The sequence below is a fragment of the Narcine bancroftii genome, chromosome 9 (assembly GCF_036971445.1).
Source record: "Narcine bancroftii isolate sNarBan1 chromosome 9, sNarBan1.hap1, whole genome shotgun sequence".
Classification (NCBI taxonomy): domain Eukaryota; kingdom Metazoa; phylum Chordata; class Chondrichthyes; order Torpediniformes; family Narcinidae; genus Narcine; species Narcine bancroftii.
The window spans coordinates 11,903,498-11,927,441 of NC_091477.1; the positions used below are offsets into that span (position 1 = coordinate 11,903,498).

The 23,944-nt window shown below is 39.9% G+C and overlaps 1 protein-coding gene across 1 annotated transcript in view; it reads right to left on the reverse strand.

The window, feature by feature from the left end:
* Positions 1-1,489: 1,489 nt before the first annotated feature.
* glra1 (glycine receptor, alpha 1) overlaps positions 1,490-23,944 on the reverse strand; it is a 79,515-nt gene continuing 57,060 nt past the window's right edge. The window contains exons 7-9 of the mRNA XM_069899013.1: positions 23,671-23,885; positions 12,735-12,881; positions 1,490-3,735 (exon numbers count right to left, since the gene is read on the reverse strand). Of these exons, the coding sequence (XP_069755114.1) occupies positions 3,451-3,735; positions 12,735-12,881; positions 23,671-23,885 (647 nt within the window). The 3' untranslated portion in view covers positions 1,490-3,450. The remainder of the gene's footprint in view (positions 3,736-12,734; positions 12,882-23,670; positions 23,886-23,944) is intronic.

Genomic DNA, 23,944 nt, shown 5'->3' on the forward strand with positions numbered 1-23,944 from the left:
CTGAGAATTGTCAGCAAAGAAAATATCAGTTATCCAAATGGCGGACAAACCGGTCTCCTGGTGAGTGCTCAGTCTCAGTTGATAAGCGCGATGTTTCTTGTCTCTGCCAATACATTAAAGGTAACATTCTTGATGCGCTATACAATGTGCATGGCTATTGCCTCCTCTTCATGCACCCCGTCTCTATCTTGCCCAGGTGGTCAGCCTTGGTGGTTGTTTGTATGCTTCGAACACAAGGTGGTAAAGAAATTGGAGCAGGACTCTCAAGCCTGGTCTGTCATCATGGTTGATGCATCCCAAGATTAATCTTCTCTGTGCTGGTTCCCTATCGTCCTCAATATCTTGATCTTTGAAAAATATATCATTTATATTTAAATAGCCCCAATTTATTTAAAAAAAAAATTAATGGTAACAGACCCTTTTGGCCATGAGCCCGTGCCGCTCAATTACAGCCAATTAACCTTCAACCCCCAGGATGCTTTTGAATGGTGGGAGGAAACCGAAGCACCTGGTGGAAACCCATGTAGAAATGGGAGAAAGTCCAAACTTCTTTAAACAGGACAGGATTCGAACCTCAGTCCCGATTGCTGGTGCTAACCGTACTTCCTCCAATGGTCGAGATTCATGTGATAATGCCTAATGTAGGTCAAATACATTCCATACTCTCTGGTTTTCCACTCCTTCCCTCTTCATGCACTTTCACTGTGGTATATTTGCCAAAGGCTACTGTACACAGATAATAAAAGAAATTCATTGTCTGCTGCTCTATTACTTCAAAACCATCCTTTCCACAAAATCCAAACTCCAGTTTGTCTTGTCAACTAGTATTATGTTATCAGGATGTTTTGCAACAATGACAGACTCAGCCATGCGTTTATTCATCACTGCATGATGGTCCAGTGATGAGAACATTCAGAGATGTTTGGTAACAAGTAGCATGCCTTCTGGAAGTTTGCATCTTTTTGATGCTGCTACACATAGCTTAATTTTCAAAAAATGGTAATTCTCCATTCCCTGAAAGCAGACTCTGAGAAGTTCATATTGGGCCACAGACTTCAAGTTGAATGGGGTCTGAAGAGGTTGTGTTGGGAATTGTGTGTGTGGGGGGGGGGGGGGGAGAGAGAACCAACTTTAATTCATTGTTTATATTTACAGTGAAGATTGGGATAGGACATCTCTAAGAGTAGGGTATAACAAAAAAAATGTTTGGGAATCTTTTTTCTGCTTGAACATGGCATCCTTTTGGGAGAGGGAGACTGACATAGCAACACTTAATAATCTAATTTATTTTAGAAACAAGGTCAGTTTAAATAATTTTATGATTACCTTTGATGACTTTGTACAACTAGCTTAAATAAACCACAGAACCAAATGGAGACTAAAGTTAAACACTCACTCCAAAAACACCAAACAGAATAGTTCTGAAAATGTTTAATTTGGATAGGTTCAGAATTCATAAATATATTTTTATGTACAGAGATTGCCTAAATTATACATTCTCTTCAAAAACAAAGAATTAGCAATGGGCAGATTACTATTTCATTTATACAAGCCAAAAATATCTCATTTTCTGTTTATCACATATTCATGCAAAAATTACATAAGTGTAATGTACAGGATTTATTACTGTATAAAGTGAAACAAATCTGCCTGATGCAAATTACTTCACTTCGTGCTGATGGGTTTCAGCTAAGAAAATTTAAAATGATTAATTAAGGTTACACCAGTTCTTAATTATTCCTTTTAACAGTTCCCTTGTTTTGCATTCCTTACATTTTGACGCAGCTCATTATTGACATCCACTCCACTAATTTATTTCCTATTCAATTTGATTATAACCATCTGTGTGTAATTGAAAGCTATGCTTGTCTGGTGAGTCATTTTGAAGGAGCTTTGTGCTTTTAGAACTCCTGTTAATGGTGTTGCCATTCATTTTTGCATGGTCCATGTATTCCTCAAGAGGATGTCCTTGTTACAGAACTTTTTCCATGTAAGATCATCCAAAATTTCTAACCCTCGTATTCAAATTAATTTATTTTGTGTTGTGCCATGATTTAATTGTTATTATCATTGCTGACCAACATTTTTCTTCAGAATAATGAAATGAATTCAAGAACTGCTAAAAATCCTAATTCCAAACTCAAGTTCTGGAAACTCTGAATATGAATTTAATGCAATAGATTGCAGACTGGTCATTTTATTTAGAAGCCTGCTGTATTTTAGCCTATAGTCTAATATCCAAGCTCTGATCATTAACTAAAATTAACTGTTTGATCAATAAAATGCTCCAGAATAAATTATGCTCCATGCATGCTTCTGAATGTACAAATAATATTGATGACCTGAAATCAGATCCATCAAGATATATCTATCCTATTAATTAAATAAGGAGTGGCCATCTTTTATATTAGGCCAAGTTGAAATGATTCAATAATAATGATTCAATTCTTTTTGCCAGGTCAGTAAATAACAATTAAATACCAATGATTTGACCAATAATCATTTCTATCTCGTTTTAGCATTAATTGTAACATTATGTTAGTTCCCATTGGGATAATAACCCCCAACTTCCCACTGTTCCCTGTACATATTTGATAAATTAATTAAATTAGCCCAATGTTACTTTATTGTGAGACAAATTAAGTGCAACACTTATAAGGCAGTTTTAGTGTGGTTCAATGGTGGCATCTCGTGTTAAGACTGAAACACTATCCAACAATAATAAATATACACCAAAAGTAATTCATTAGTTGCCCAATGGTTTGGGATGTACCAAACAATGCAAATAGTGCAACATAAATGTTCTCTTAATTAAAGTATATTTGCAAATTTAAAATGCACAGATTTAAAACAAAGTTATTCTTTCTTGCATTAGACCTTCATTGATAAATTGGAGCTGAAGCTGTTATGTAGCAGCAATGATGAGGTAATATTACGATGTCGCATTAAGAATTGCTTACAAATTTTAAAATGAAACTATTTACTTAGATTGAAAGAGAAAGTCTATATTAATGAGATTTAAACAGGACACAAAATGCCTAACGGATGTAGACTACATTTAGAGATGTTGCGCAGGGAACAAGACAGAATTTTTAAAATATGGTGTGACCTTAAGTGGAATATTTTAGATCAAGCACAAGAGGTTTATTATATATAGTCATTCCATTTTTTTTTTCAGCCTTTATACAGATCAAATGATCACATGGAGGAGTCTAATGAACCTTTTATATATAATATATTTAATATGAAAGATTTTTTTGGACTGCATCTTCTCCTCTGTAATGCATCTGTACTGCGGTTTTTAAGGATACCTCTCTTCAGTCTGACCAGATATAGAAATTCTTTTCTTTGTATATTGCCATATTCTCATTACATTCATGCCATCCCCGCATTGCTCATGTGCCAGTTAATGACATACTTCCTGGCAGTGGAGTGTTTTCTTTCTCTAACCTAGTCTTTATGGATATCTTCACTCCTCACGATCTTGTAGATCACCCAGTAGAAAATATTAAAAATCAGGAAGACCAGAGGGAAAGCCACTCGCGAAACCGTGTCAATCTTTTTTGCTCGGTGGATGAAAAGTTTCCTCATCTCGTCTGATGTTTTGGCCGGAGGTGAATTTGACTTTGAAGTGTTATTGTTGCCCTTAATGGCAACTCCATCCTTGGCTTGCAGACAAGCAGGTCCCATCCCATACGCAGTGAAACTGAAGCGCCCTTCTACTACCTCATCCTCCTGGAATAAATGAGAAGAATTTAGCTCGTACACCGCAAAAGTCTCACAGTGAAAAGATGTCTGCCCTATGAACTTTCACCACGTGGAAAGTCTCCGTGAACCCACACTCAACCTGCTGCTCCTCCCATGGGTGAAACTATCAACTTTAAAATCAGGCAGGATTAAGTACAAACTGGAGAAACACCATTTTGTTTTGGTTTGCGAGCCTGATCTGACTTTGAATGCTTCACAGTCTCGACTGGTTTCAGAAAATAAAATTATTTTATAGAAGTCTGAATTAAGGTAACTAACAATGTGCCAGTGCCTCTACTTCCTCAGGAGTTTGCAGAGGTTTGACATAACATTGGAAACCCTGGAAAATTACTAAACGTCTGGTGGAAAGAGTGCAGACTGGTTGCACCATTGTCTGGTACAGGGGCACCAATACAGGGAGAGTAAAGACCTGCAAAAGGTAGTGGACACAACCCAGGACACCACAGGCAAAACCCTCCCCACCATCGAGAATATCTACAGGGAATGCTGCCATTGGAGAGCAGCAACAATCATCAAAGATCACACCACTCAGCACATGGTTGGTTCTCACTGCTACCATCAGGAAAGAAGTACTGTGTAGGTGCAAAAGGACTGGCACCACCAGGTTCAGGAATGGTTCCTACCCTCCACCATCAGACTTCTCAACAACAAAACTCAATCAGGGACTCATTTAAGGACTCGTCCTTGTGCACTTCATTTTTTTTCCCCCCCTTTCTGTGCTGCAAACTCAACTGGTTTACATTTTTTATTTGTTTATTTGTGCATTTTGTGTATAGTTTTTTTTTAATACTACCATTCTGTGATAATTCTGCCTCATCCACAGGAAAAAAGAATCTCAGGATTGTATGTGATATCATATATGTACTCTGACAATAAATCTGAAATCTGAACACGTAGACAGAGATGAACATAGCACCAATGAAAACAACCAAGTTACTGATTTGTAACCAATAGGATGTTTGAAAACAGCTTATGGTTTGCCTCGTCTCATTTGCTCCTGATCATTTCTAGTATCCCTCTAGTTAATTGTAAGAAATTACTTTGCACACCTTGTAGCACCTTCACTGTTAATGTCTCTTCCTGTGGATAGGAAATCTCTGCACATTCTTGCAGACGATTGCTATGCTTATCAACTGCTCAGAACCTCCTTTCTCTAATTACAAGTTCATTATCTTAAAAATACATTTTCATGAAAGGACAACGTTTGGTAATCCTTCCAGAGTTTCTCGGTCTTTATCTGCGGCTGTCTTGCTTATCCATGGCTGCAGAGCAATTGATTTGAGAGCAATGTCGATGGAGGACTATAATCAGAGGGATATTTTCCCTTCAAAATGGATGACAGAATTCTTATTCTGCCAGAGGTGGCAAGCTGTGCCAATTGTGATCAGTGAATGCCTGATTTCCTTTGTAGTTGTTTTTTTCTTTCTCTCTCCTTTAGTATCCAATGGAGACCCTATTCCAATTCTATTCCCCGACTTCATCCTAAACAATGACTGCCAAATATTACATTCTACCAATGCTTTGTCCTTGATCTCTGTTTGATTGGGATTTAAATTCGTAAGCCTGCATTCTATCTCTGTGAGGCACAGACTAATGGTTTTGCTGTGTGCTATCATCTCATTCCTTACTTCAAAAATGTTGCATAATTTTTCTTTCTAATCCTCTCTTTGCTCCTATGTCCTTGTCTGCTCTTCCAACCATTTATATATGATAGTTTATGAACAATGAGCTGTCCTTGCCTCGATTCCTGATTTATGCCAGCTGTCATCTCTATAATGTAAGGTTATAAATAGCAGCAACACAGGCAGATTGTTTCCAAAAGACATTCATTCAGGCCCCAAATTTGATTCACCTTTTGCTCAAATCAGAACTAATCTCCTTGAAATGCAGGCCTTATATGACTGCAATGCATGCTAATTCTGGATATACAGTCTCAGAAATTCTTGGACTTCACAATATCACAAACCAGAAGAACAGATATTGGACTCATCAAGAAGGAAAGGGAGAAGGGAAACCAGGCTCAGTGAAATACAAGTCACAAACACAATAAATCCAGGCCAAGGACAACAGGACCCTAAGCAGAATAAAATTTCTCTGAAAGAAATAAACTGGCAGATGAAGCAGGAATATCAATCCAATGATTAGTCAGCATGTTAGCATGAATCCTTGACACAGAGATTGGGAACCCAGGCACAATTAAACAATGGGCAAACTAAGTCAACTGATGGGATGTGAGAGGGTGTCGAGGGGGCTGGGGGCTCAGGATGCGAGAGGGTGTCCTGATCATATGAGAGGTTTGGATCTGGAGCAGATTGCTGATGGCTTGGACTGGAGTTTGTCCAAGATGCTACAGGAGGGCTGGAGGCAAATCCATGGACACTCAGTGACTCTGGAAGGACTCTCTCCTGCTTCTCTTTCTCTGATTGTTAGGGCCTGTAGATTGAAGGAAATTTGGTGTAACACCACATTTTCTGTTTTTTTTTTGCGTGGCAATAAAATAATTTTGAAATGTCTGACAACAAGTTGTGCTAACCAGAAAAAGAAAATGTTGGATGCAGCCAGCATAAGTATCAGACACAAATGATGATCTGAGATTAACAGTCTAATAGGTACAGGGGTGATAATCCAGGATTAACGATATACCAGGTACAAGGAGCAGAAATAATGAAATATTGGTTACATGCAACAGAAGGATCAAACACTAACAAACACAAGGAGCATTGAGTACAATTATAGGAAACAATGTGCCAAACAGTATGTTGTGCATAGTCCGAGCAAATATCCAGAGCAATCATGGGGAATTCTATACACTATAAGCAGGAGTGCTAAGTTTTCGCAGAGGGAGAATTACATGCAGGCAGCAAGAATATTGAACACAGTGGTGGGAACATTGAAGAGGCAGCAGGAATACAATGCATAAATAGTCAGAATGTTGTCGACACACAAAAAAAAATCTTGTGCCACGACTGTATATAGCAGCAGGCATACTGAGTACAAACAGCATATCGCTTGTGCTGGACAGAAGCAATGGAATAGGCCCGATTTTAATCTAATGCTGCAGATTCGAGGAAGTCCACCCCAAAGATACACCATTTCCATCCACAGCATTCACAAGTGGTGGCTAGAGGGAATATAACAGAAGAAATACTTTGCAAAAGCATCATAAATATTCAATTCAGGTGGTGGAAAGGAAGAACACACACAGGAAAAAATATAGAGCAGGGAAATAAAATGATATATGAGCAGAGGAAAAGTAAATACAACCCAACAATGAAAATACCAAGTCCAAGCATCCATAAGAAAATAAAGTGATCTTAATGCTACAAACATTGGGAATTAAGAGCATAAATAATGTGTACAAGCTGCATATTGGTAGAGATGCTGTATGGGGCAATGCTAATATAGAATAACTATATAAATACAAGCGTAGATAAACTGAGATATTAACACTGCAAAACCTGTGGCAATGCTGGGGACAAGCAATGTTGATAGGTGCACAACAACAAAGTACTGTCCACAAGCTGAAACAACAGGCACCTAATGTCTTCACCACATTCTTCTGCACACAATTGGCCATTCTGATGTCAAAGTGTATTAACATTGAGTATGATACAGAAATGAAGCTCAAGCATTCTATATGCTGTATAATAACAGGCAATACAAGCATTTTTAATACAGTGCACAAATAGATGGACACACCAAGTTCTAAAGGTGCAAATACAGAGTATTCTGCAGAAAACAGCACAATTGGTATAAATTCTGTGTGTAAACAAGAGAAATAAATTGGCTGAGCATTGAAAATACTGTTGATGAGTAGTGCAAATATTGATTTGAAGTGCTATCCATACTGTACACGCTGTGCCAACAATGAGAACATTATAAATATTGTGCACCAATAATAAAAATACTGTGCAAAAGCAGAATCAATACTGTGCAAAAGCAGCAGAAAGACTTTGCACAAATTGAACAAGTAACTTATTCAAGGAGAAATACTGAGAACAATCAGTACAAAGACTTTGTACAAATTGTTGAAATTTGGACACAAATGGTATAAGCATTATTTACAGGCAGCAGAAGTACTGAAGATAGGAAATATAAATGGAATTGCAGAACATGCGTCATAACTACCAGGTGGAAAGCAATAAAGATTTAAAGCATGTTGTATATCATGTGTATTGACAGTGGGAATACTGAGCACGAACACAATTAAAACTGCGCACAGATCATACATGCAAGCGATGAAAATACTGAACACGAACTGATTAAATACTACACTAGAAAATAGATGATGCAGAAACCACAAGTTAAATAGGACTTGATCAGGAACTGCACCAGTTTTATTCCCAGCTGCAATGTTCTTGCAAATATGATGCCCAAAGTGGCATTCTCCTAAGTGTCCCGATGAGTGGGTATTTTGTACCATTGCTCAGACTAACGCATGCAAAATTTGACCCATGCAAAGCCCTGCCTTGTCTGTAGATATTCAAATGGCTGTACCTGTCACAGGGCAGAGAGAGGGAAGCTTTGAGAGGCATGATATTAAGTGACCAAGGCAAGTCGCACCTGATTGATTGGACATTGCCGTGGCAAAGGTGGATTCATAGTGAAAGCATTGGACTTATCGGAGTCCAAGTCCACAAAAATAGAGAAGGCTCTACCCACCTGCTGAGAACTATAGAAAAGGGACTAGCCTTTGGCCCACATGCCTGCACTGAACTTAATGCCCAACTCAAAATAAAGCTTTGCTGCTAGCAGCTGATGCATTTCCCTCTACTCACTCCTCATTCATGCATTGATTTCTTAAAGATTACTCTTGTTCCGGCAGTTCTGGCATCTGCCACCCTTTGTGTTTAAAAGAAAATTGCCCTGCACATCTCCTTTAAACTTTCCCTCACTTACCATAACTGTCTGTGATATTTTTAGCCTTTGTTCTGTCTAATATATCAATGCCTCTTATAATTCTATAAACCTCTACCATGTCTTCCCTCAGCCTCTGGAGCTGATACATTGTCATCCAGCCAACCTTCACGAACATCTCTTCTGTGTCCTTTCCAAAGCGTTCACATCCTTTTTGTTCAGGGAGTGACCAGAGTTGCACACAATATTCCAAAGATTGATGTTCTTTTATAAACCTGGTCCATCAGTGCATTGGAGCTGAAGGCTTCCTTGTCTCTGCTACAGGCTCCCTCACAATGGTGCAGATGATGTTGCTTTGAGAAATGTCTGATCTAACCTGGTTCTTCTTTTTGGGGGCTGTTTTTCTGTCTCTTTTCTCTTGTCTGTTGCATGTACAGTTTTCCTCGTGCTTAGCAAATCGCGCACACATTAAGTCACTATGATGTGTGCGCCATTTCACCATCTTTTTTTTTACATTTCAATTGCACAGCCAAAAAATTACGCCCTATTTAACTCATTTTCCAGACAACTTAGTGCATTCAGCAGAGGTACTGAGTACATGCAGTATAAATATTGCAACAGAAATCTGAGCAGAAATAGCAGGTGCACCTGCAGGGCAAAATACTTGGCCCATGGAATAAATACTGGATTATGCTGAGTATAAAAGGCATAAATAATGTCTACAAGCAATGGAAATACTGAGTGTAAGCAGAATAAATACCAATGAAAGATAGAATAGGTACTGCATACAAGTGGCAAAATTATTTCATTCAAAGAGTTATTCAAGTAGAAATACTGAATAAATCCTCCAGTACAAACCCTCCATTCAGCCTGTTGAAAGAATATTCATAGGTTCATCAATATGGTGTGCAAACACTGGACATGCTGAATGCTCATGGCATAATTACTCAGTATAAGCAAGGGAAATACGGAGTACAAGCAGAGTAAAAACTATAGGCTGGAGATTTTACTCTGCACCCCTGCGTCAGTTAATTTCCTCAGTAAATTTCATGCATACATGACATGCAAAGCACCATGCACAGAATTGGCACCATAAAGAGTTTAAGCACGACTTTGCATGATAACCACGTGTGATTATGCTGGTTATGTGGATAGCATAATCGCTGCAATGACCGGGCCTCTCGAATGGTTGGAACCATTGCTGAGTGCAGTAGGACTTGATGTGAAAAGAACAAGTATAGACGATAAAGCAGCACCCCAACATCTGCAGCTCTATGGTGGCAGAGAAAAGAATTGGAATGATCATAGACCCAGCCAAAAAATTAAACTGGAAGGCCTCACCATAAAATGCTGAGAAATTTTGTCTTAAATTCAAATGGAGCAGAATTGTCTTCTGCAGTGGATACAAGGGAAGTGGCTAACTGAACCTGTTTCTTTCTGGAACTTTTCATGTTCCTATTTTTCTTCAGTTTCTAATTGAGAAGGACAGGGGCAGCAACCCATGGACTCCCCTTTGATTGACTTGGAACTATCCCTTTTTCATTATTAGGTCTGAGTCTTGGAGCTTCCCACCCAACTGCCTTGCATCTTTACCTTTACCAACAGGGTTTCAAGAGGTGGTTAAAATGTTCTTCTCAATTAGGATGGGGGACTAAATGCTGTCCTTGCCAGCAACCTCCACATCTTGCCTATGAATTACATTTACTATATATACATGTGTAATCATCGATACTGTGTAATAGTCAACCCTTTTTTTGGCTCAAAACGTGCCCAAAAAATAGGTCCAAAAAACTGATTACTTGAGTATGTTCAGTAGTTTTGCTTGAAATAAATCCTCATTAGCAAGGACCACAGTTCTCACCAAACTTGTTGGACTATCACCAACTGTTCCTCTTGGCCCTGGCACACAAGCTTGACAGAGATATCAAAGTTCAGCCCAGAAAACCTTGCGGATTAGTGCCATCTGTTGCCAAGGTCCTCTGGAGTCAACTTGGAACGCATTAGCGACAAAATAAAATGAACAGCGAATTTAATTTACCAGTCTCACCCTACTGCCAGACTGGCAGAAAGATCAACTGTGCCAGTGTGATAGCCATAGATGTGTGAGTTGAATCATTGATGCTTCATCTCCTTCGTCATTTAAAGCCATCTGCCTGTAGAACATTTGTTGAATTTTCTACTTACTGCTCTTTATCTGGTACAGTATAAGTAAGTAGTCTACCTCAGCCATTCTTAACCTATTTTTGGCTATGACGCCCTTTGGAGTCTGCTCAAAGTTTATGGGCCCCCTTCATGGTGAAGTAGTCAAGTTTAAGTTGGGTTCTTCCATACTTCTCTCCCTCTGACTACATTAAAAAATATGATTTCAGTCTGTGCCATGCTCTACATGAGGGTCACCACCTGCCTTGCAATAATAACTTCCTCTCAATCTTGTGAACTAAATCACTAGTCTCTGTGTAGCTGCATGGTGCATGCAAGTTTTGGTGAAGGACACGTAAAGGTATTGTTAACTTTTTGTCCTAGAGATATTTGGGAGCATAATTACATTGTGCAAAGTGATTATAATTTAAAAAAATCAAAACTAAGTCAGAAATATTACTCACAATACCAGCAATAAAACTGGCTACAGACGTTATTGCTACCAGTGTAATGTTGCAGGCAGTGCATGCTCATTCCTTGTGTAATGTTGCAGGCAGTGCATGCCCATTCCTTGTGTAATGTTGCAGGCAGTGCATGCCCATTCCTTGTGTAATGTTGCAGGCAGTGCATGCCCATTCCTTGTGTAATGTTGCAGGCAGTGCATGCCCATTCCTTGTGCAATGTTGCAGGCACTGCATGCCCATTCCTTGTGTAATGTTGCAGGCACTGCATGCCCATTCCTTGTGTAATGTTGCAGGCACTGCATGCCCATTCCTTGTGTAATGTTGCAGGCACTGCATGCCTATTCCTTGTGTAATGTTGCAGGCACTGCATGCCCATTCCTTGTGTAATGTTGCAGGCACTACACCTTGTGCCTATTCCTTGTGCATGCATAATCAGGTACTGAAATATTAATTTGTTGATCGAAGAGCCATTTTACTGAATTGAGATGCAAGTATTTGTAATATAAAGAATGCACAAGAATGATTAGATTAGAAAAGGAAAGACCCAGTTGATTGGGATAAGGATGCTTCTCTGAGATTGAATTTTAATGAATGGTGTTTAATTCCAATTCTGAGTACCTGGAAATCACAAATCTGAAAACATCAGCCATCTGAGCACAGAAATTGGCTGCTTCTACCTTCAAGCCCTGAAAACATCATTTTCACCAGTGTTACCCACTGAAGGAAAAAAAAGTTGAATGGAATTAGGAGCTCATTAATAGGATAGTGATTCATTCTCGTCCAGGTTGGCACAATGCACAATAGATATTACATATCCATGTTTAATGCAAGGCTAATTTCCAACCTATTGTGTTTTACCCAGAATATTTGATACTAGACATTATCTAGATTTACAACTCATTACCTAAGCACGTCCAATATCATAAATAATTTTCCTGGTAAGGGTTATAAAATTGGAGTTGGTTTCAATCAATGTCTACTGGCCTATAGGGAATATAATTTTTCTTGTAATAATTGATCTTACTTGAGGGATTGTTTCCAAATCTAATTTCTCTATCTCCATAGCCTTCTCTGGCACTGCACAGATTTAAAACTGCAATGTCTGGTTGTTTTATTTGCTTGTGCCCCATCCACTTTCAGATCTCTCCTCCACTGTCCAGATTGTTTAGTTCAGAATTCAGGCCTTAAATCATTATACTTCCTTCACCTTCCTTTCACTTATTGAAACTCATCTGCTTGATCAATCTTTTATTCATCTCACCTATTGCCTCCTTCTTGGCCTGGCATTAATGAAAGGATTAGACTTCAGTAAAGTGTGTTGTGGTACCTTAAAGATACCATCAAAATTGTAGATTACCCACCTCCCAGAGAAGATTTCTATGTTTCTGATCTTTGTCTTGAATATAGCCAAGAGAATATTATCTGCCACTCTCACTCTAGTTTTGCCCTGATGGACTTTATATATTCAGTGGTAAGGGTCTCTATCCTTATCTCTCTAGACCCTACCTTATGTAGACGCCTTCGTCGGCGGAATTTCAGAAGCTCTTTATGTTGACGAGATACAAAGTTAACAGCTGCATATTCCAAAAGTGCAGAGAAGACAAAGAGTAAGCAGACAGCCATCCAGATGTCAATGGCTTTTACATAGGACACCTGAAGTAGGGAAAGACAGTTATTATTCACACTTCTGTAGCACAGAAACTACACATTTATCATATAACCAAGCTCTGGCCTTTGGGCAAGCCTTTCAACCATTTTGCCATCACTCAAGAACTATAAATGGAAGGAGTAATAAAGAAATATTGAAGAGAAGAGAAAGTAACAGTGGAAACAAGAAAGACTAATAGATACAGCAAATACTGGTAATTGTTGTAAGCACCTCACACATAGTGAAAATAAAAGAATAAGAGATAGTTCCTTAGGCCAGCACCATTTTCCACATGCATTGCATGATCATTTCCACTATTTATCCCCTCAAGCAATCCTAGCACTCTCCTTTTACTCCTCCAATGACTTACCAAGTCCACTATCTTTATCTCTCAATATATTTATTTTATTGATCATAATCAATTTTTTGACTTCTCATTTAACTTTGCTCATCCATGTACAAATATATTATCTTGCAGATAAATGTTCTTCTAATTTCTAATCATGATTGAAGATTTGTGGTTTTGTTTTTTTTTTACCTTGTGTCATCAAGTTCTCTGCTCATTGTTAAGAGGTGATTGCTTTCTCCTACGATATATTTTATATCTAAAAACTCGTATCATGTTTCCCTTCATTCCTCTTTTCCCAGAAGTAAATTTAATTGTGTGTATTTTTACCTATAATAGTCTAAAGTGTCGAATTACCTCATGTTTCTCCCCAGGGCCTTTTCCTATTTACTTCCATTCATTTGAGGCTTAATAAATTTGTGTGCCAGAGTTCATATTTTACCTCAGATATGACACTGCAAACATTCTGATTTGGAACCCAGTGCCATTCCAATATATCTAAGTTTGCAAAATTGAAAATAATTTCCCAATGTGTTTTTGGTTATTTTCATTTGACACAAGGAAACTATTTTCTTTTACATCCATTCTGCATTCATTCATTTACATTAATTCATGTTTCATCTCACCTTTTAACGGCACAGATTGCACTGTGCTTGCGTTAATTTTCTTTTTTTTTGTGTGGCTTTATTTGTTTCTGATTTATCTCTAGTCACCCAGACGAGTCTGCAGATGAACTAATTGCTGGGTTTGGACAAGGACATTCACATTCTTCCATTGTGCTCTTTCCAAAGTGTTCACATTTGGGCATCAAGAGGACCTTAATCGTAAGTATCTTCTTTGAAAATTGATGTTCTCTGGAATTTGTGTTAGGATTTCCAAGGCCTAATCATTTCATTCTACTAGTTTATTTTATTTTTAAGTGAATTTGGCTGGTTCACCCATTCTTAAAATTTGAACTATATTTCCCCTGTAGAGGGAAGCACATTTTTCTAAAAATAAACTTTATTCACAATAAAATTATTTATAAAAGAAAACTATGCAGAGTCTTATTGCATTCTTCATGTCATATACATCCTATGCATTGCTACATTTTCATTCTCTAAATGCCACTACTGTGGCCTTTGTAGTTTATCCTCACTTCGTTGTTTGAGGGGGTTCCCCTCCAGTCTCAGCCCCTCATTGTCAAGTAGCAGAAGGACTGTTGACTGCAGTCCTTCCCCATAACACCATTGCGTTGACAGTGCCCAGGCTCAGTGCCTTGCTCAGCATGTACCCTTGCAGCCTGGAATGTGCCAGTCAGCAGCATTCCCTCACTGACATCTCAGTTTTCTGGAAGACCAAAGAGCATCTTTTACCAAGTTGAGGATCTTCCACCAGTTCTGGATGTATGTCTCTGCGTGCATCTCCAGGAAGAATTTTATGAGCCTCAATAGCACGGGGCTTAATCCAGTCATGACCCACTGTGCTTTTTCACGTTATACATGATTCAGATCTATTGGCTTTTTTTGATTTAACACTACTGCTGAACCTCAAATCATTTGTCTAACTGGGATAATTGCTCAAAAATATCATGTTTATTACCAACATAGAAATACTTGCAAATTCTCGCTGCAAGGGAATTTCTTGTTCATTCTCCTTTACTAATTTGTAAGGTAAGGTAGCCCTGGACATGTCTCTGGATTGCCAATAGTTACTGCATGCCAGAGAATTTTCATTATCACCTTGGAATTTTGAATCAAAATCACATACTAAGCATACTTTCGACTTTGTGTCTCAGCATTATTTCAAAGATTTCGAATAACCAGTATTTCCAACATTTTAATGTTAACCACTAGATATACTTCACATGTAATTTTAGATAATTATTCTGAGTTTACACCTCATTCAGGCTTAGCTTTAGTTTCTTTACATACTAATACCACTTTCCTACACCATCCATCATCACATTTAACCTCACTTTACCATCCACCCAATCACAGACCTTAATTCTTTTCTCCCCTTCCCTGCTCTCTTTTTCTGAATCTTAAAAATAATCTCTATATTAATTCTCATGAACTCGTGTTTCCATCTCCACCAAACTGTTGTGCAATTTCGGCATCCTTTAGATTAATTTATTTCCAAGAATTTGGTAACCAATATTGAGAAAGGCGCAATGAGTGATTGAAATATAATTAGAACCTGTTTGAGCATGAACAGAAAATGGCTGTGGATTATGTTTGTATATATGTCCTTCCAATGAAAGACTGTCACAAAACACTTGTACACAAATCATGGTACAAGACACAGTGCTGCTATTTCAGAACTCCATGCTCTTTTGCAACTGAACATAGTTGAACATGAATTTATAAACAAGGACTATCCCACAATGACATTTCTGCTCCTTCTAAAAAACACCCACACACACACATACACACCTAAATGATCATGAAGCCTTTACAGGTTAGTTGGCTTCTTCTTGATGTTTAGATGGTTCTGCAAATGTTAATTCCTACTATCCGAACAGTTGTTTCCAGTGGCAGAAATATTGGAAGGGGCTGAAAGGATTATTTACTGATTAGCAAATATTCCCATAAGCATGACTGGAAGAATACACAGATAGCACAAAGGAAAATCTGTTGAAAGAGTGAGCAGGAAGAAGGGTCGAAGCTAATATAGCATCAAATCAAACTGCCAAGGGTATTCAGAGACCAATCCTGATCTTCAGACCCAGTGATGGACAATATGTCCTACGGTAATTCTTCAATCACCATAGTACATGTTATCAGTCATAAATGAAATCTCTCAGCAGGGACCCATGCCTTTTTGGGTGACTATGGAGAAGAATGTTGATGCCTTTGGTTCTTTCCACGCTTAAGATAGCAACAGTAAGAACATTTTGCAATGTAACTGCTGCTTCATGGAGGTCATACTTGTGGAGGGGCTCAGGTCAGAATCGTTGGTTAACCTATACTTCCTACAGATGTTGTGTGACCTGCTGAGTTTCTCCAATACTTCTGTGCATTATCTTTCATGGAGGTCACCAGGTTTCTCTGTTCCAAGAGTTCTTCATTTTTCCTACCAGAGGCCGATAGAACATTAAAAAAACAGATGTGGGAAAACTAAAACATAAAAAAACAGAAATAATCAGGCCATATCTGTGAGAAGTGCTGAAGATGTTTTGTCAGAACAGAAAAGGAGACAAAGGAAGCTTGTTAAGTTTCTCATCGGGCAAAATGAGGGCGACCACGACGATAGGCTGTAAACAATATCTTGACGAAGGGCACCGACACCAAACACTGATCAGTCTTTACCTCCCACTGACGCAGCTCAACCTCCAGTAGATAGTTTGTTGCTGCAAACAAGATTACCTGATCAATTAGTGAATGGGGGCAGAACATGCAAAAAGAACACAGACAAAAGGGTGTGGGAGTGGTGAAATGTAGAGCAGGAGGACAAGACCAGAGAGTCTGGATGGACACCCTCCATTTTCAGAGAGAAAAAGTTCAGCGAATGATACAGATGGATAAATAATACAGACTGAGAAATCAAGTTGTGCAATTCAATATTGAGTCCGTAAAGTTGCCATGCCCTCAGATGGAAAATGAGGAGCTGCACCTCAAGTTTGTGTTGGATGTCACCGTGACAGTTTTTACTTACAGCGACATAGCATGCCCTGACCTCTGTGAAAGTTCTACAGGCAGGACTGGAGAGTGCATATGCAGGAATCTGCAGCAAAACAAACACCGCTGGAGGAACTCAGCAGGTCAAGTGACATCAGTGGTAGAAAAAAGAACGGTCAACATTTCAAGCCGAAACTGTTTATCGAGACTGGGGAAATGAAGTTGAGAAACCAATGTAAAGAGGAGAGGGCATGAAGAATGGGATGGAGGCCCATGTGGGATTGGTGAATCTGGTAAAGGAGAAACCTTAGGTCTAAATTATAAGGAGCATAGAAAGGGTGAACAGTCAGCACCCTTTAGTCAGAACAATATATAAAAACACACTGAAATGCTGGAGGAACTCAGCAGGTCTTTACAGCGTCCAGGATACTAATATCAAATACCAGGAGATATTGGTTTCAGATGAGTGGAGGAATGTTTAGGGAAGATTTTAGAGGTAGGATATTTACTTAGATAGTGGTAGGTGCCTGGAATGCATTGCCAAGAGTGATGGTAGTGGAGGCTGGTACAACTGGGACGTTTAAAAGAGTCTGAGATTGATGGATGTAATGAAATTAGAGGGCTATCAGAGTGAGGTAGGGAAGGACTAGATTGTTGTAGAATAGGTTTATGTAGGTCAGCCCAGCATTGTAGGCCAAAGGGCCTGTACTGTGCTGTAATGTTTGATGAAATTTGATGGACAGAGATGTTGATTGGCAGATGTTAGGCAAAGGGAGAGAGACCCAAGAAAAACAAAGTGGTCAGGTAAAGGAATATTAGTCACATAGGAGTGGAGTGGGTGGTTAGAAGACAAAGGGTGTCAATGCTGGAATTTAATAAGAAGTGGTATAAAGAGAGATCAGATGAAACTGAAGCAGTTGGGGAGGGGTATATAGAGAGAGAGAGAGAGAGAGAGAGAGAGAGAGAGAGAGAGAGAGAGAGAGAGAGAGGGGAGATGGCAGTGGTTCCCAAGTCAGTGTATGGTCTCCCTGATTTAGAGCAGGCTACATTATGAGCACCAAATATAATAGAAGGGGTTCAAGGAGGTGCATGTGTATCTTTAGCTCATGAGGTGAATCTGTTCAGGAATGGTGGTGAGAGAGGAGGTGTTCTTTTTCTTCTTCATCTCCCACTTCTGCCGCTTAGTTCCTCCAGGAGAGTTTGTTTAGCCACAGGCAGATCTGTTCTAGCAGATGCATTATTTCAGCCTGATCTTGCCCCCACCAAACTTATTTCTTCCAACCTTGACTCTTATCTTTTCTCCTCTTGTCGAGTCCCTTCTCACTTGCAATCATGAAACCTCTTATGCCTTTTGTCATTTCCAGTTCCTTGGCCTGAACACGCTAATCTTCAGCGTGGATGTATAATCACTCTACACTTCTGTCCCACATCAGGATGGTCTGAGGACCTGTCACCTCTGTCAGCGGGCGCTCAACCATTTCTCTTCCACCAATGCACTCGTTAGCCTGGCTGAGCCTGTTCCCATGTTGAGCAACTTCTCCTTCAATTTAACTCATTTCCTGTAGATCATAGGTGTAGCAATGGTGCTCAAGTGGGAGGTGTAGCAATGGGTGCTCACGTGGGCCCAAGCTATACTTGCCTTCAGTCCTTTCCATGCCCCTCCCTCAACAATTCTTCTGTTCCATCTAGGTATGGATTGGTGCTGTTCCCTTCACTTCCACAGAACACAACAGTTTCATTACTATTTCTGCCAATTTCCATCCTGTCCTCAACTTTACACAACTAATATACGGTGGGGGGGGGGGGGGCGGTGGGGGAAGGTTAGCACAACGCTATTACAGCACCAACAAACCAGGTTCAAATCCGACACTGTCTGTAAGGAGTTTGTACGTTCTCCTGGGTCTGTTTGGTTTTCCTCAGACCCTACAAAATGTACAGGGGTTGTCAGTTGATTAGGTGGCACAGGCCGCTAAGGCCTGTTACCATGCTGTATGTCTAAATTTATAATAGATTTAATTTCATACTCTTCTTTTTCTCATCTGGATCTCATTATCTCCACCTCAGGCAGTTCAAATTCACTGTAATGTGTACTAGGGTTCGAGAAAGATTGTTTTGTGAGCAGTCCCATTGTGAACCCAAACATAGCACAGGAGTAAAAAAAAACATAGGATGGAGTGAAATGACAAAGAGGGATCAGTTAGAGCAGAGCAAAGGCAATGGAATTTTCTCTGAGTGAGGTTAATTTAGGAATCTAACATCAATGGGAAAGAAACAGTCCTTGAATCTGATCGTGCATGATCTCTCACTCATGAACCCTCTTCCTGATGGAAGGAGGGTGAAGAGAGTGGTGACAGGGTGGGATGAATGTTATAATATGTTGGCTGGTTTTCCAAGGCAGTGGGGTTTGCACGTTGGTCTGAGTTACACTCTCAAATTCTCCGTGGTTTCTTGCGGTCATGGCCAGAGAAGTAGGCAGGCAAGTTACTAAAATCCATTGCAAGCCTACAGTCTCCCACAGCTGTCTCATCTACTTTCCCTCCCATCCTCTAAGGACCCTATTCAATTCTCCCAGTTCCCTCTCTCCATCGAGTGTGCTTAGACAGTAATACTTTCCTCATAGGTGTTTCTGAGACTAACCCCTCTTCCACACCCCCAGACTCACATTTAACAGTCCATTCTCTGCAATTTCCATCACCTTCAAAGATATTTCTCCACTAAATGCATTTTTCCTCTCTCCTCCAACTTTCAGAATTTTGCAGGGACCATTCCCTTTGTGACACCCTGGTTCACTCTTCAATTTCACCAAGCACCTCTTGACTTGCAGCATTTTCCCTTACAACCATAGACAGTGCAAGACTTGTCTTCCTCTTCTTTCCCACATCCAGGGACCTAAATAATCTTTTGTAATTCACTTGCTCTCCTCTATATTGGTGAATGCTTTGTGAAACACATGTTCAGTCCATAGGGATACTTTAAGCATCCTGTTGCCTACCACACTAACTCCTCATTCCACTCCCACTCTTGTCTGTGCAGTAAGAATTTGTTTTGTCACAGCGAAGCCCAACACAAGCTTGAGGAATAGCACCTCACTTGTGAGGGCAACTGCAGCCTTTTTCCTCGAGAGTGAATTCTGCAACTTGAGGTCATTGATTTTGCAGCGTGAATCGGCCATCTCTGTAATGTAGGTTCAGCTCATTTATCTTTTCTCTATGGGAGTGAAGGACATGCCTAACCTGATGGATTGATTTCTTGCTCTGACATCCTTTTGTCAATGTTGTTTGTTCTATGTTGTTACCTTTGAACTGTTCCCATTCACTCACTGACCAGATAACCACGTTCATCGGTTATTCTCACAATCACCCCAGTTTTAACTGATCTGGCACTCATAACCTCCCTCCAACTTGGCAATCTTCTTTCATCTCATTTTCAGTTCTGACAAAGGGTCTCCGTCCCTGAAACACTGACTCAGTTTCTCTTCCCACGGGTGCTGTCTGACCTGCTGAGTGTCTGTGGCATTTCCTGTTTTTTTGCCTGAGAGAACACTTGTCTTTGCTGAATCTGAAAGATCCCACGCAGTTCTGGATGTCATTGACTGTGCACAATGTTTTCCTGTTAACACTATCACTGACCAGAGCAACCCTCCTCATCTGATCTACTGTGTAACAATAATCCGGTCAATGTCTGGCATTGTGGATGCAATCAAAATGCCTTTGTTCTGCAACAGTCTTCAACCATTTGCAACCCATCAATAGGGTGTAGGGTGACTAATGCAAAATGAGAACTTCTTGCCAATTGCATAGCTAGTAAGGAGTGCAATCCCTGTGTCAATACCCATCTTCCATCCAATATTTTTTGTCCTACCAATAAGTGGTAATTCTGCCTAACCCGCAGAAAAGAAAGAACTCAGGGTAGTATGTGATGTCATGTATGTACTGTGACAAAGCTGAAATCTGAATCTGAAGCAAACCTTCTACATAAAATACGAGAAACCATTGAGAGGCTGGAACAATGTTTTCACAACACGGATCATTGGCAGAATAGTTGTCAAGATTAATTTTGGATGGCTGCAAGTTTTCCTCAGAGGGGAAAGCCATGTTGCCAGTCATATGGTGATTAGCTGAAGAACAGGACATGAAGAGAAGGAGAACATGGAGAATGTAGAAGCAGCTTGGACCAACCCTTTTGCGGTCATTACTGATTTCACCTAATTACAACTCCATCATTATTCATTAACCCAGTATAACCGATCGTCACATGATTAAATGCCAAATTAAAAGTACTACAAAATGAATATTCCAAAACAATCCTAAAATCAAAAGTAATACATAAAAGTCTGTAGACACCATGGTTGAAGTTTAAAAAAAATGCTGGAAAAACTCACCAGGACAAACAGTGTATTTTATATAGCAAAGATAAAGATACATAATCGACATTTTGGGTTTGAGCCCTTCATCAAGGTATGACAAAACCTGGGCAGGCGCCCAAACAGAATAGTAGGATGTGTCAGGGGGAGGGGCACAGGCCCACAGTTAATAGGTAGATAAGGGTAGGAGGGCACACCAGAAAACAGGGGGAGAGGGAATGGCTTTGTGACTGGAGAGGGAAATGGATGGAAGACGAGGAAAGAAGACAAAGGGAATGGGAAGGGAGGGAGAACAGAGAGTAGGCTAGCAGAAACCAGAGAAGGCAATGTTAATGCCATCCGGTTGGAGAGGGCCAAAATGAGGAGGAAAAGAAATAGGTTATTTGACCCATTGCATTTTCTCTGCTATTCACCATTGCCAAGCTCTTAAATGCTATTTTGCACCATTACCATATCCCTTGATTTCCCTCATATCCAGAAATCTACTGATCTCTGTTTTGAATTAAATGAATTCTCTTCAAGGAAAGAGAATTCCAAAGATTTTGGACTGCATGAAAAAAAAGTCTCCCCATCAACATCCTCAGTTATCGACCTTCTGGTGTTCCCTCATTCTTGACCCTCTGACCAAAGGACCGCACTGAAGAAGATCTGGCCTACAGGAATGATGTCAATTTCATCAAAATTTCCTTGCATGTTTCTAAACTCTAGGGAGGCCTAGTCTAGCCAATCACTCCTCACATGGCAAACCCACCAACCCTGGAGTAGGCGAATGAATCTTTGCAGCACTTCCTCCATCGCAACTGTATCCTCATGTTTGGAAGGGAACTGGAAAACTCTAATGCAGTCTGGAAAGGCAGGTACATGTCTAAGAACAAGGACACTGTCTTCCGATAAAGTCACTTTGAACCCTATAATACTCAACCATACTGGCAGCAAGTTGAACCTGCAAAAGAACAGACTGAGCTTCCAATGTCGCATCCAGAAATTGGGGCACTGCTGTTTGCCCTCTCCTGGAAGCTACAAATCTGACAGTGGATAATATATTGTGAATGCATCCATAGGTACATGAATGGTATTGAATCATAACTTCAATTCTGGGATTGATGTGCTCCAAACTCAGAGTTATTTTGATGTCAATGCTCCTTGATGTTGAACAGAGGCTTTCTAGTAGTTCTCCCAAGGCACCAAGCATTTTAGTGATCCAAGACCTCTGCCTTATCTGCAGGCCTTACCCCCTGATGTTTTGTCGCATGTAGACTCCACGTCTATCTTATGCTCTAAATAACATGCAAGGTCATTAATAGGCAGATGATGGTACTCGCTGATTAGAAATGGATGAGAATAAAACTGTGGTGCTATATGAGTGAGGGCAAAAAATTAGGTGCATGATGCTAATAACATCTGATAGCTGTGGGAGACCATGGGTTGGGAGGCAAAGAGGATTATTGCTGTAGATGTGAACATAGTTGACATTTTCAGTTCCATTGCTGGTCATTAATGGCAGCCAGCAGGCACTTCATTATGGAATTACAGGGAGGGCTTCGGACTTTTAGATGCACGTCCCCTCTGGTATGTCACTGTTGTTTGTCAGACTGTCATGTGACATGTTTCTTGGTAACATGGCTGGCTGAACATATGGCAATTGTGCAGGGTGAGGTTTGCAGTAACCATAAGAGAATAAGGATCTGGTAGGGTTCCACCTACAAGTCATATTTGATGACATTTCTTCATAGATGTTCAAGTTCGTTGAAATGAGCACTGGCTAATGGTGCAGAGAGATATGCCAAAGAATCAATTCTTCCTCCAAGATCTAATGAAGCATCTGAAATCCTTTGAGCATGCTCTCTCTCTCCCACATTTGTGAAAATCTTTTTTTAACATTTGAGTCCTGGATCAGATTCGCATTCATAGGGGGCAGGCAGCATTTGTTTCAGATGGAATGGACCTTCATCTGGACTTATCTAGCCATTGTTTGCACCAAAGTCAATGAAAATAGCAGGTAGCACCACGTTGCTGCGTCAAGTGAACTGCATCAGGTGGTTCATGTGAAATTCACACCATGCCTCCTACGCCTTCTTCCAGGGGCTCCTGAAGTGAAACAAGAAGTTCTGCAGAGGCTGGGATTGTGGCTAATACAACAAAATGGTGGAGAAACTCAGCGGTCCTATAGTGTCCATAGGAGGCAAAGATATTAAAGGATATACATTTTTGCCTCCTATGTATGCTTCAAGACCTGCCGAGTTTCTCCAGCACTTTTGTGTGTTGATCACCTTTCTTAACAGCTTGACGTGCAAAATTTTGTTCAATTATTTTTCAGATTCTTATTAACATCTTTATTACACAGTATCGTACACTTGCAGCATTGTTCCATAAAACACAAACTTAGGTTAAAAAAAAAATTGCTGCTCCTTTGATTCTTAAGTATTGTAGATGCAATGCAAGACTTGTAGGCCTCCCTTGGCTTTTGATATCAGCCCGTCTGTTACCTTTGGTAGCGATGCTCGGGATCCTGAGCTCTGTGTAGTCATGGTAAGCACTGTGGTAATTCCCAAGCCAACGCGTGCTGGAGCTGCATCCATGTTAATCCAGAAGGAGACCCAGGAGAGGATGACAATGAGGAGACTAGGGATATACATCTGGATTAAGTAGTAACCCATCTGTCTCTCCAGGTGGAAACGTGCCTCTATACAAGTGAATTTCCCTGGAGTGGGACAGAAAAGTTACAGTCCTGTTATTTAGCTGAGTTAAGACATTATGTCT